At 33.8% G+C, this 14865-nt stretch overlaps 1 protein-coding gene across 4 annotated transcripts in view; it reads left to right on the top strand.

The window, feature by feature from the left end:
- LOC143232022 (uncharacterized) overlaps positions 1-14865 on the top strand; it is an 80224-nt gene that overhangs the window by 17493 nt on the left and 47866 nt on the right. For 2 of the 4 annotated variants that reach the window (XM_076467006.1, XM_076467007.1), the window contains exons 3-6: positions 4281-4377; positions 6076-6144; positions 7585-7646; positions 10252-10459. In XM_076467006.1, the coding sequence (XP_076323121.1) occupies positions 4281-4377; positions 6076-6144; positions 7585-7646; positions 10252-10459 (436 nt within the window). The remainder of the gene's footprint in view (positions 1-4280; positions 4378-6075; positions 6145-7584; positions 7647-10251; positions 10460-14865) is intronic. The other 2 variants (XM_076467008.1, XM_076467009.1) reach the window with 2 other exon arrangements.

The following is a 14865-nucleotide window of genomic DNA, read 5'->3' on the forward strand; positions in this document are numbered from 1 at the left end:
AATTTGCCCAATTACCACAGCACATTGTATGTCGTTGCACAATATCGAGATGACGTATGAAGAAGGTTATGCTGCACAATGTCTGGTATTATGGGTCGTTAAGAGATTAGAACACGTTCTGTTTGATTTATTCTACTCAGTTGTTCACTAGATAATGAAAATTGGCCCAGCATGGCCAGGTAGTTAAGGCGCTCGACTCGTAATCCGAGGATCACAGGTTCGAATCCTCAACACACCAAACATGCTCGCCCTTTCAGCCGTGGGGGCATTATAATGTGACGGTCAATCCCACTATTCATTGGTAAAAGAGTAGCCCAAGAGTTGGCCGTGGGTAGTGGTGATTAGCTACCTTCCCTCTAGTTTTACACTGCTAAATTAGGGACGGTTAGGGCAGATAGCCCTCGTGTAGCTTTGCACGAAATTCAAAAACGAACAAACAAACAAGGAATAATTATGCTTATATCGTATTGTGTCCTGAGAAAAATAAAATGTATTTGTTCTATACTATGTAAGGATGAGACTTACCTTTTATTTAAAGCTAAGTTTATTAATATTATTGTTGATAATGTTTAAATAACTTTGAATATTATTATTGTTACTTACTGTTAATAATGAATATGTTTCTGATGATTATTTGCTTTGTTAGTTTAGTAAACGGATTTCAAGCTAACCTAAATCTTCTGACTTGGTCAAAACTCGTTAGTTAAAAACACTGTTAACAGCAAAATTACCCAAACAACGAATCTATTATAAAATGCTAGGTGTGGCCCAATAGCTAGTATACTCAGAATATGAACGCGAAGATTCACGGTTAATACCTCATTTCTTTAAAAACGTGTTCCGTCTAAGTTAAACACCATAACAAAATTAACAGATTTCGACTTAAATTATTATTTTAAAGTACGGCATCATACACGAGTATTTCTTAACAAGTGATGATTAATATAATGCTTTCAATTGTTATCCAAGAACACAGAGTGTCATATGTAAATGTACGCTTAACTTGTAGTAACTATATTAACAATAATTTCACATGAAAAGTAACCTAACTCTGTTGAACAAACTTTAAAACTTGATGAAACGCATTACATATAACAAACGGACTAGAAAATAAATACCACTGTACATATAAACATTAAAAACTGAAACCTAAAACAAATAAGTAATTTGTTTGTGCAAGCCCGGCATGGCCAAGTGTGTTAAGGCGTTCGACTCGTAATCCCGTTCGCACCAAACAATCTCGCACTTTCAGCCGTGGGGGCGTTATAATGTGACCGTCAATCCCACTATTCGTTGGTAAAAGAGTAGCCCAAGAGTTGGCGGTGGGTGGTGATGACTAGCTGCCTTCCTCTAGTCTTACACTGCTAAATTAGGGACGGCTGGCACAGATAGCATAAAATTATAAACAAGCAATAATAATTTGTTTGAATTTCGCACAAAGCTACCTCACATGATCAGCACTACAATACTGCTATATTAAAGGAAGGCAGCTAGTCAACAGCACCCACCGCCAACTTTTTGACTGTTTTTTTACCTACGAATGGTGTGATCAGTAACAGTTTACTCTCACTTTTGCAGTGCGTCCGTTGTCTCAAAGCGAAAAACACGTTTTTAAAGTATCAGGCATGGAATCATGAGCTTTAGATTCGCGCATGAGCACGCTAACCAGTAAGTCAAGAGAACCACGAAGTTGGCTTGATGTCTGTTCCCTAATTAGTATGTGTTTAAACAAGTCAGAAAGGAGTGTTTATTTCTAATAATATTAACCTAATTTCTAATAATATTAGAAATAAAATGCTAAAGTTCCACAAAAAGATATTAGTTTAATATTCTAAAACAAGGGTGTGCAACAGGCGGCCCGCGGGCCACAACCCGGCCCGCCAAGCCATTTAGTGTGGCCCTAGTTGTTGTAATCTTACCATGTGGCCTGATCTGTAATCCAACGCAAATGGAATATTTTTAAAAGCATCGATCCTACGGGATTCCCAGGCTTCGACTCGACAAACTTCTAAAATTATCTTTGCTAGAGAGGAGCAGGCCGAATTCGATTGGTCGGCCTCCTTAGGGCATGAATAGGTGACGTGCACTAGCACTATTGTCTACGACTCAACGTCATGTCCTGAACCTCGCCTTCGCCCGCTGGCGACAATTTTCCCTAACCTCTGCTGTCCGTCATTCAATTGGAGCACAAGACGTAGTTGTAAGCCATTGCATTATTCACCAAGAGAGCTTGTGCACCAAAGTTCTGGATTTTGCAGAAGTCATGAAAATGTCGTCCAATGCGTAAATTATATTCGAACACGAGGATTAAATCATCGACAATTTAAAACTTTTTTAGATGAGCTGGACAGTGAGTATTCAGATGTTTTGTACTTCTCTGCTGTACGTTGGCTTAGTAGAGCTGCTACTTTGAAAAGATTCTGGAATCTGCGAGAGGAGATTAAGTTCTTCATGGAGAGCAAACGTCAGAATGTGGACTTCTTGAGCAATGAGAACTGGCTGAATGACTTAGCATTCCTCACAGACATTACACAGCATCTGTCTGATTTAAACTTAAAACTACAAGGGAAAAGTCAACTTGTGAATAAGTTGTTTGAGCATATTTGTGCTTTTGAGAAGAAATTGGAACTTTTCAGGTTCAGTTGAGAAGAGCCATATTGACCCATTTTACATGTCTTGCAACCAGGAAACTGGAATTTCCTAATCTGGATTGCACCAAATATGGAACCAGTGTACAAAAGCTGCGTGATGAGTTTGCAAACAGATTTCCAGATTTCAGACAAACTGAAATTAGATTGAAATTGTTCGCTCAACCTTTTGATTTGGCAGTGGAAGACAGTCCTGATGATTGCCAAATGGAACTCATTGAACTGCAGGCTGACATGGACACTAAAAGGAAATTCTCTGAAAACAGTTTGCTAGACTTTACAAACTCTGTGTACGTGAAAAGTTTCCCAATTTGTCCCGTCATGCACAAAGAATTGCCTCCCTTTTGGTAGCACCTACTGCTGTGAGCAATTTTTCTCCAAAATGAAGCTCATCAAAACCAAATGTAGAAGTCAGCTGACTGATGAACATTTGACCAGTCAGTTAAGAGTGGCAACCACTTCTGTCAAAGCTGATATTGACAAGCTCTGCAAGGACTCTAAATTTCAAGTGTCGCACTAAAATGATCACTCATGCAAAAATATAAAATATTATTGCTTGCATTTTGAGAATTTTTTTTAATTTATTGTGCATGTACACGAATAAGCTTGTTTTTTAAGTGGCCCCGCTTGATTGATGAAGTTGGTTATATGGCCCACCGACGAAAAATGTTGCACTCCCCTGTTCTAAAATATATCACTTAAAGATCACTTAGAATGCTGTTTTTTATTCCTGTTATTTGTTTCCCAACAAGATAATTTAAGAACATTCCCCTATTCCACAATTCCTTCTTCGTTTTCAGTTTCGTTTTTGTTCTCTTTTTTTGTCAGAGGAGAAAGTTTATTATAGTGAACTATATCATTGCGTGAATAACTATTTCAGAAATATATGTAAATGATTTGTTTTAAAACAACGTATAGAAAAGAACAGGGATATCCAACACTTACACTTTGTCAACTATTTAAAGCACGCGTACAACAGCGCAGATAGCCCTCGTGTTAGCTTTGCGCGAAATTAAAAAAGCAAACAAACAATCGCGTATAATAAGCGCTATTTTCACCTTCGCCAACCTGTGCAAGGTGGATTACACATTTCAGCAGCAAATTAGTTGAAGCAGTGTACTGATTGAAGAATTATTAAGTGACGTTTTAATCTTAATATGACGATATGGTAAAAGTCAAATTAGGTTTGTTTTTAAATTTTGTGCAAAACTAAACGAGAGCTATCTGCGTTAGGTGTCCCTAATTTAATATTAAAAGACTAGAGGGAAAGCAACTAATCAACAACGCCCACCGCTAATTCTTGAACTACTTTTATATCAACGAATAGTGTGATGGACCATTAAATTATAATGCTGCCGCAGCTTAAAGGGCGAGCGAGCCTGTTTGGTGTTACAGGGATTCGAACCCGCGACATTAAGATTGCGAAGCAAGCGCGCTAACCATCAGGCCAGATTAAGTTAAAACAATTTTAAATGCGAAGAATGACAAGTATTCGACGTGTGCTGAGAAATGTGTGAATATTATAGCAACTTGCATGTTTCTCATTGTACGATAAACGATAGTGAAGTGCAAACAGCAACTGAATAAATTAATGAATAAATATTTAAAAGTGTAACAAGATTTTAAATTAAGTTTTTGCAGAGGGCGAACACTCGATGGCGTTGGTCGAGCTCCTCTTCCCGAAGCCCAACGTCTGGTTTCCATGGCAACCAAGCTTCTCGTAAAATCGGTAAGATACCTGCGTCAGTGTTTTCAATCACTTTCTGCCCCTACTTTCCATAGTTCAAAGTACATTATACAACAATCCACATGTATATTTTTGAACATATGGCGATGAACACCCTAACTCTGAATAGCGTAATAATTAGGCTGTATCTTGGATTCCGAAGGTGTGTGAATAGACTAAGGTGGTATAATAAGAGGTGTGAAGATACACCTTCTGACAAAGAAACAAAACATCATGATAATTTAATGGAGAGTTTTTAATTGTTCTTTATTGCACTTGCTTTTTATCTCGTTTACAAACGCTTTATATTCACAATAAGTTTCATCTCAAAAGTAAAATAGATAGATATAATATGCCATTCAATAGATTTGTTTGTCTTTGAATTTCGCGCAAAGCTACACGATGACTATCTGCGCTAGCCGTCCCTAATTTAGCAGTATAACACTAGAGGGAAGGCAGCTAGTCATTACCACCCATCGCCAACTCTTGGGCTACTCTTTCAACAACGAATAATGGGATTGATCATAGCATTATAACGAAAGGGCGAGTATATTTGGTGTGACAGGGATTCGATACCGTGTCCCTCAGATTAGGAGTCACGTGCCTTAACCACCTGGCCATGCCATCTAATAGATTAGAGCATGATTTATAATGGCACTTTAACAATCTTTGGTTTGAAAGTTGGGTGGGTAAGCGTATTTTAGTGTGGCACTTCTAGGACAGTAATAAAATGGGTGTTAGAAACACACTACTCTATGGGTTGTAGCTGTTGGACTAGTTTTTAATTGCACCTTTGCGTTAACGCGTTCGAAGCTATAACGTAATGACGACTACCCTGTGTTTCAACAAACAATGTTTTTGTTGGTTTTGTTTTTCATAATCCAAGGTAAAATATTCTAGCTGCAGTTATCAAGTGAAATATAACACTCGCTGTAAAAGTTTTGTTGTTCTAACTAAATTTATCCCATTAAATCTTTTATTAGATGTCATAATAATTTGAAATATAACTAATGCAGACGACAGTATAACAGTTCTAATATGAGTGAGGGTTTTATAGTTTGTAAATAGTCGTGATTTTTTTGCATGAAAGTTACCAAGTTTGTAAATTAATGTTTTTATATGCAAAACCTTCGAAAGTAGGGTGTGTCTACGGTGAGCAATTTATTTTAATATGCCCCCCAATGAAAATTATGGAGCCGCCCCCTGAATTGAATAATAACGTTTTGAAAGTGCGAGACGATTCTCTCGGTCTACCCATACGTCATAATTACCCTGGATATACTGTGGATAAAATGCAATGGACCATACACAGGATGATTCTTAAATTATGTGAGTAACAGTTAACGGTTAATGACGACTGCCTAACTGTACAATGATTTAGAACACTGTCATGTAATTTTGCATCACTAGTTAATTACTAATTAATAGACTAACCACTGTTTGAGTTTTCATGTGTTTATTCGTTTTCTTCGTATATTTAATTGCGTGCCGTGGTTTTTACTTACACTACAAATATAACACGGTATTAACGTAAAAACTGCTGAGAACATACAATAGTTTCTGAGTGCTCTGTATTTAATATCTCAGCAGAATTATTACTTACTTACGAAACGGTTCCCTTCAAACATCTAAGATTGATATATTTCAAAGGCCTATTTACAATGGAAGACTTTAATTGTGTTTTCATATTATTTATTTTAGCAAGAAACACAAAATCTTCCCCATCTTGATGAGAGGATGTGGAGAGGAAACCCAACAACTAAAACACCCGTAAGTATTTTGAATTAGTTGTATTCCCTTGTAAAGATTAAGTGTTACAATGGATGACCTCATGGTAGTTGCGAAAAATGATTGTGTATATATATATATATATACTGTTTGCTTTAAAGTTTTCGCGCAAAGCTTCGTAAACGGTTATCTGAGCATAGTCGTCTCAATTTTCGAGCTGATAGACAGACTAGAGAGGAGGAAACATTCAACAGCACTCACCGCCAATTTTGGACAGCTCTTGTTATTGAGATTTCGTTGTCACTCATATAGGTACTCATGACCCCAAACTGCAGAGCACGTGTTAACAGGAATAAATCGCGAACCAAGAGTTATCGGATTCTCAGTCCAAGCAAGCCGACCACTAAGACATACCTAGAACAACCATATATGTATATATATATATATATATATATGATATAAATTATTTTTATATTGTATTCATTTTGTCGTTTTACAATGACAAGAATATCGATAAAAAGTATTACAAATAATTATTCTTTTAATTAATAAGAAAACAGTTATTATACGCTCTGTATTTGCAAATCAAAGAACATTACCCACAAAAAACTTTCCCCATAAAATATCAATATTATTTGTTTTTCTTAGTGTTCTGAATAACTAGAGAATAATGCATTAATTAGTTAATTTAATAATTATGAATATCTTTGATCCGTTGTCACTTCCTTTGTAAACTCTGTTATATGTGTGTGTGACCTTTGTCCCAGAGTTTGTAATCTGGAACAATTAGAAGTTACTTCAAACATCACAATAGTATAATGAGCATTAAAACTGACTTTTAACAAAGGTTTACACACGATACGGAAACATAAATTATGATATCTTGTACAAAGGTTACTATTATAAAGGTATTATGAAAAACTGGAAATCTCTATTGAATTATTCATGTACTGACAGGTGATCTATTTATTAAGAGATATAAACTTCATAAACTATCAACTTGATTAGATTTTAACGGTCTACTTGCTCTATGTTTAAAAAAATCAATAATGATAGTTGTTCAATACCTTGTTCTCAAAAATTGTCGTTCGATACAACTTTGTTTCCTTTGTTTTGAAGATTTTCATTCAATACAGCCTTGTTCTTTTTGTTTTGAAAATCAAAAACTTTCGAAGCTTCGTCCTATACACTTGAGCTGCATAAGTTTATTATATGTCACCAAATATGTTTCACACAAGTATTTCACAAATAGGCAGTAGCCACCTATTTCACAGTCAATTTAATAGGCAGATTGTTGTAGGTTTTATCTAACAGTTTTTTATGTATTCAATTGACTAGTACCACTTTTTACTTTGAAGGAGTATTTCTATGATAATATTCGTAGTAGGCTATCATCAGCATGAAATTAGCTTATCCTGTACATTTGTATTACCAGTATACTAAATAAAGTGATAATTCCTCACCTTAATTTTGTTTTGCAAGGGTACATCAACTCAACCAATATCTGAGTGCTTTCAAGCGGAATGTTCATCGGCAGAAAAAAGGTAAATTTTGTTTATGTCTCTTGTTTAATACTTTCCACACCAAACAGATATCTGACAATTAACGAGTAATGTTCATGAGTCAGCAGACTGTGAACAATTTAATTCTAACTTAATTAAATCCCATGTTATTGAAAAATAAATAATTATGTAATGAATACCTCTGAAGATACTACAATGACAATATTATCCCTAAAGCTACTCATTACATGGTAATTTATGGTATTATTCTCTGTTTTGACTGTGTTATCATCCAGATATATTCTTGGTAAACGAACAGCACGTGGTGTTTTCTCGACAAAGGAACTGATGTAATCAACAGTTTTAAAATTAAAATGTCATATTCATTGGATGCCATAAATCTTCCAAATAAATTACTTGCACATTTAGGTCTTATATTAAGTCAAAATGACCTCATTTTCAGTGACAAATGGAGATGAATGATTGACCATTTCGTTTCAAGTGGGTTTGTCTAAGCTAAAGGATTACGTATGTAAAATATCTTTCTTCTGGTTTTCTTAAACCTTTGAATAATATTTTTACTTTTTTATTCGTGAATAAACAGTGTTCCTTAACTAACGTTTGTTCTTTCTTCTGTTTTTTAACCTCTGAATAAAAGTTTTACTCTTCTATTCGTAAATAAACAACTTTCTTTAACTTAACGTTTGTTCTTTCTTTTTTATTTATCGTTTACACCCCAGAATGAGTTTAATTATGTTTCAGTTAATTTTTAATTTTTAACCCTAACTAGTGATGCGCATGACTTGTTTTCGTATATTTTATCCACTTTTAATTCGTCTAATCGAAAAGTATTTCAATAAGTTTAAAGCAATAAAAATGAAGATGAAAGATCTTTCCTTAAACACATGTGAGAACACTCTATGAAAAAACTGGCATCTCTGTTTAATTATTTACTTTTTATACAACAGATAAAAACCATCGTTTTATCATGAAAGAAAATAAAGTATGCTTGAAGCAATTCGTTCGAATATTCAAGGAAAGAAAACGTAACAGGGTTATACCAAGAAGTAACCATTAATAGTGAAACACCAAAAACGTCAAACACCGCCCTCTCTCTCAAAGGATAGCTATGATGTGAAGACGTTTTCAGTATAAAGAAGTTTCAACTAAAATAAATTAACAACAATAATGATTATATTAGTTCTAAACTAAACAATTACTTTATCAACATGATGTGTTACTGATATTAATTATGAGGAAAATGGTTATTCTAACAATGCTGATGGTGTTAGTGGCATTAATTATGAGGAAAACAATTATTCTAACAATGATCATGGTGTTAGTGACATTAATTATGAATAAAATGATTATTCTAACAATGCTCTATGTTTACAAGGAAAACGATAATTTTAATAATGATGATGGTGTTAGTAACATTAGTTACAAGGAAAATATTTGTTATAAAAATGATGATGGTGTTAGTAACATTAGACACAAGGAAAATATTTGTTATAAAAATGATGATGGTGTTAGTAACATTAATTATGAGGAAAATGATTGTTCTAACAATGATCACGGTGTTAGTGACATTAATTATGAAAAAAACGATTACTTTGTCAATGATTATGGTGTTAATGACATTAAGTATGAGGAAAATTACTGTTCTAACAAAACAATTATCTGGTGTTAGTGGGATAAGTTATGAGGAAAACGATTATTCTAGCAATGATCATGGTGTTAGTGGGATAAGTTATGAGGAAAACGATTATTCTAGCAATGATCATGGTGTTAGTGACATTAATTATGAAGTAAATTATTACTATATCAATGATGATGCTGGCACTGTTGAAGAAAAAAACAATATTTATATTTCGAGACAAGAAAACTGTTTCTTAAAAATATGCCCTGGTGTGACATTTTACATTCCATGGTGATGGTTTCTAAATAAAACAATTGATAAGCTTTCCTGAATGATAAAATTATTCAATGAAGAAAAATTATGTACTTTCAGGATGTATTTCCTTCAAAAAATTGTCAAGAAGAAATTTATGGTGTTGCTGGATAAAAATGGATTTAATAATGCAATCCATCTTTTCTAACCCTAATTTCTAACACTTGTATCAGTTCTCAATTTATTTTTTTAAATCAAAATTACCCTTACGGATGATAGTAATTACTGTAACTGAGATTAGTTTCATTACTAGTAAAAGTAGAATTAATCTGGTATGACCAGTGTTTATGTTTATATTTCTTCTCACATAACCATGGAAGCTGTCTCATATTATAATTTGACTTTCTACATGGAGCTTATTAAAATAAAATCATTATATTCTGGAAGGTTCAGAAAAAAATTCATTCGTTGATGTTTTAATGTTATCCATTTACTTGGTAATGTTGAAAACTACAAAAATAGTGGAAATTGAGTTCGGCCAACTTAATTGTTTTTTTAAGTTACACGAACAAATTGCTGAGCATATTTTAACACTTCTCATATCTGACTCTGGATAACGTTTGTTTGTAATTTAATGGTTGCATAGTCATTAGACGATCATACTGACTTAAAGATGGCTACTTACTGGAAGAATATTCATTCAACACCGAAACAAAATTGTTTCGTAACTTTCGTATTTTCTTTTCTTTTTCTGAGGTCCACTATGAGAATTTGGTCCAGTGGCCACCACAGACGTTGTTCAGAAACAAGTGTTCAGCAAATACGATCGCCGAGTCACAGGCCAGTCTCTTCGCTTCTCAAAGGAAATTCAAGGAGACGCCTTCCTCGGGTGAAAAATGTTCTACCACAACCATCACCACCTAGACTATTACAAAATTCAAAAAGATATTTAAAAACTATTTCCGTAAGTTTCCTGATTTAACGTTACTACGTTTGTTAGAAACTAGTTTAAAAGGTTATATTATATATTACATATAAAGTTTACAAAAATATCAGTAAATAGTATCAAAGCCTCTGGAACTTTAAGTTGATATGAATTAACTAGCAGTTTCTACTAACTAGGAAATGTCAAGAATACATAGAATATTTAATGTTACTAAATGTTGATGCCATAGAGTTAGTTGATACGCAAAAGGTCAGATGGTTTACATACTGATGGATCCATGGATAACTGGAGCAAACGACCTCTAACAGGTATTTCAGATATCGCCATATGACCTGTTCAACCCATATTCAAGACCGTGGAAGCTGATGCAGACTGTTTGGAGAATGGCCATCTTTAATATCATTAATCATGTCCCAGTTCAGTTACCATCGTGAAAGTTTCATGGGCCTTCTCTCCTAACCTCATCTGTAAACAAGACTCGTAAGTTTGTTTGTTTGTTTAATTTCGCGCAAAGTTACTCGAGGGCTATCTGGGCTAGCTATCCTTAATTTAGCAGTGTAAAAGTAGAGGGAAGGCAGCTAGTCATCACCACCCACCGCCAACTCTTCGACTACTCTTTTATCAACGAATAGTGAGATTGATCGTCACATTATAACGCACCCACGGCTGGAAGGGCGAGTATGTTTGGTACGACGGGGATTCGAACCCGCGACCCTCAGATTAGGAGTCGAACGCCTTAACCCACCTGGCCATACCGGGTCGACTCGTAAGAGCTCTGACTAAATTAATTATTATGATTAAGTGAAGTTTCGTCATCATCCAAATGGTGTTGGATTCATAATCACATGGACAATTCATTTAGGCCTAAAAGCTGTCGTGTGATGTTAATAAAATCGTGATGGTGCATAAAGTATTTAAAAATATGTACCACAAATAATTTCTTGTTAATCTGGAAATTTTTTTCAGTATGTATAATCATTGAAATTGAAAGTATTAATAAAATAAATCGTAACAATAAGCTAATATTTTCTATTATCCTAGGGGCAAAATGTAGTATGTCTTGTGCCCAGGATTTTGGCTCATATGTAATGTTTATTACTAGAATTTAATAGTCTGTGAAATATCAGGTTAGTAATGTCATTGGATACAACCTGAATAAAGCTACAAGAAGTAGAAAGTAATGAATAAGAATCTTTGGAATAAACTTCACACAAATTCTTAAAATTGTCTGATTATTTGAAATATTTCACAAAACGAGTTTACAGTACGGGACTTAATTCATAGAACGACAAAATTTCAGTTCGTTCTTCATTTTCCATCGCGTATTTTTAGTTAAAACCTTATTAGGTTTAACATTATGGTTAGATTTGCAAAAACACTGTTTTTTCATAATGTTTACAAACTTTCTAAATATTTTCAAACGAAGCCTTAAAACTCAAATCAATGTTCCTCTTGTCTCAGTGTTAGTACATATCTATGACATACTTATTTTGCTGTGACTGATATTATTATACTCTAGTCTGAATCTCAATATATAAACAATCTCATCAATATTGAATAAAATTTAGACTTTTTCATTGTACCTAGTTCAGGCCATGTGAGTAGTCGACATTTTTTAATAAGCAGTTCAAGGTATTAAACCTTAATTCCAATACATTAAGGCTCAATACTTTTAGAATGCTGTACTTTTGCAGTTGTACAATAAAAAAATAGACACAATTAATGTACTGTTTAGAATGTGTAAAGCTTTGCGGACGAGTTTGTTTAAAATTTATCTCGTGCTACTCTCCACAAAAGTGAGAAGCTTTCGATCAATATTATAAATTTCCAAATCGAGCTTTAATTCTTCAGACTTTAGACGAAGTTTTAAAGCGCACTAATATTGTTATACCTCCACCTGAATGGACGAACTCATTTGGCTCCAAAGTCAAAACAAGCGACTGTTTGGAGCCTCGTATACTTCCAACCAAATTAAAACCATTTTGTAGATTACCTTTATAGTTGTTTAATCCTTTAAAATAACACTTAAGTGCCTACGTTTAGTCTTAATTTAATATATGAAGAAAGATAGAAACCTCTCTAAGCCTACTATTGTGTGGTCGGATTCCAGTGTTGCTTTCAGTCTCTTGCTTATTAAAATCGTCACTTCCTGTCTGCTAAAAGTTATTTATCGTGCACCATTCCGATACTTAAAAGAAAATTTTGAACTAAATCTTAATCTCCTTCAGAATTTCTCTACTTTCACCTGATTAATTAATTGTGTTGAGTCATCAATACTTCCATCTTCCAATACGAATTTAAAACAAGACCTAATTAAGCAGGTATTCCAAATTCTCAAGTTTTCATTGTATTTTACACAGGAAGTGATAGTAACTTAACAAATATCAACAAAGATTTTTTTATTTGTATATAAATTATATTACATTGAGGGAACTTGTATGGGTAGTTGGCAATATTTGTACTTACCTCTCAGTAATGTCCACTACATTATCCATTGTATTATGTTTCATATCATGAAAATCTTCCCGTAACGTGTTCTATTGTAATATTTTACAACTTTACAATGTTGGGTAATTTATTATTTGTTACTTCTCTAGCGCAATGGTGTACAGTAGACCATCTAAGCTGTACTATGCATGTCAGTGTTAAAATATTTCACCGAGCAAGGGTTTTAATACATATTTTGTTGTTATTCTTGCTTAGACTTCTTCTATTAGGTTTTAATTTTGTTCTGTCACTGACAGTTCCAAGCGTATTTAGATAGCTTAGTCTAGACAGTAGTTTTGAATTTCACGCAAAGCTACTAGAGGGCTATCTGCACTAGCCATCCCTAATTTAGTAGTGTAAGACTACAGGGAAGGCAGCTAGTCATCACCACCCACCGCCAACTTTTGGTCTACTCTTTTACCAACGAATAGTGGGATTGACCGTACGTTATAACGCCTCCACCCCTGAAAGGGCGAATATGTGTGGTGTGTAGAGAACTCGAACCCGCGACTCTCGGATTATGAATAGAGTACCTTAACCACCTGGCTATGCCGGGCCGTATTTATTTCACATGATACACTATCTGAACTGTTTAATGGGCTTTCTTTGACCATTAGATGTTGTAAGAAACTTTTGCTAGTACTAGAGTAACATAATTCTTAGGACACGAAAACTGACATAGTGATGTATGAAGCAAATAAGTAGTTTTATGTGTCTTTTGTGTTAGTTATATTGCATTATTTGTTTAATATTAACTTTATAAATAATATTGATTAGAATACTTAATACATGTATTTGTTTCAATTTAATTATTTTTTTTACTAAAAGGATTATTATATATATATTTTAGTAAATGATATAGATTTAGTTTAAAACTAATCTGAACCTTGTAAACTAGCCAAACCTCATAAGATATTATTGATATTACGACAAAAATTGTCGATAACATCGAGAATGGTTAAATAATGAACCAATGTTTTACAGTCAGGATAACTTTCTTTTTCATGGCATTATATAATTTTCCTTGACCAGTATAATACATTAACTACATTATTTACTGACTTAAATTAACATCTTACTTTGATCAGAAATTATTTTTAACTGACCTGAACAGTTCTTTGGGATTCATAAAGGAAAGAATTCCTTGCGAGATCATTTATTCCAGATACAGTCTGTAACTTACAATAAAAGTCCAGTTTTGTGTATATATCATCATTTGGTGCTTGTATGATCTTAGTTTTTCTGTTTGAGTAATAAATATTCTTGGCCGTTTGGACTTTGGTTCGTGATTCTTTACATGTAACCCCCTAGTGATTTAGCAGTGAGTCTGAAGGCTTATTTATAACTATAAAAGCCAGGTTTTGATGCCAGTTGTGGGCATTTACATATAGCCCACTGGGTAACTTTATGTTTAAGAAAAAATAAATATAATCTTACGTGTATTTTTAAATAAACATAAAACTTGTTTAAAAATGTGCTTTCTGAACCTTACGCTTAAGATACTGCCCAGCAAGTGGTACATCAGTTATTTAACAACTTGTTTCACAAAACAGTTTAACTAGGATGTACAAAAAGTCAAAACTTTTTTTGTCAGAATTTGCGAGATATAAACCAGTTATTTATAGTTTCAGCTTAAATAAATATAACTTGTGACTACACAGGAATTTACATTAAAAATGTTATCGACTAACTTATCTTTTCATAACTAATTGACTATTTTTACAACTGTTAGAAAGCGAATTTAAACAATTCCAATCATAAACTGTTTGATAATAACTCGTTTCATCGTTCATGCTAACTGAATACAGTTTTGGTAACAAATGGATTATTTGTGATTCACTTTGCATACAAACACTTGATGTTTCGATTTGTATCGTTTTCAATTGAACGGATGCGCTCGTTACGAAGAAGTAATGACGTGGTAACCGTGATCTAAT

Source organism: Tachypleus tridentatus, chromosome 11 (genome assembly GCF_004210375.1).
Source record: "Tachypleus tridentatus isolate NWPU-2018 chromosome 11, ASM421037v1, whole genome shotgun sequence".
Classification (NCBI taxonomy): Eukaryota; Metazoa; Arthropoda; class Merostomata; order Xiphosura; family Limulidae; genus Tachypleus; species Tachypleus tridentatus.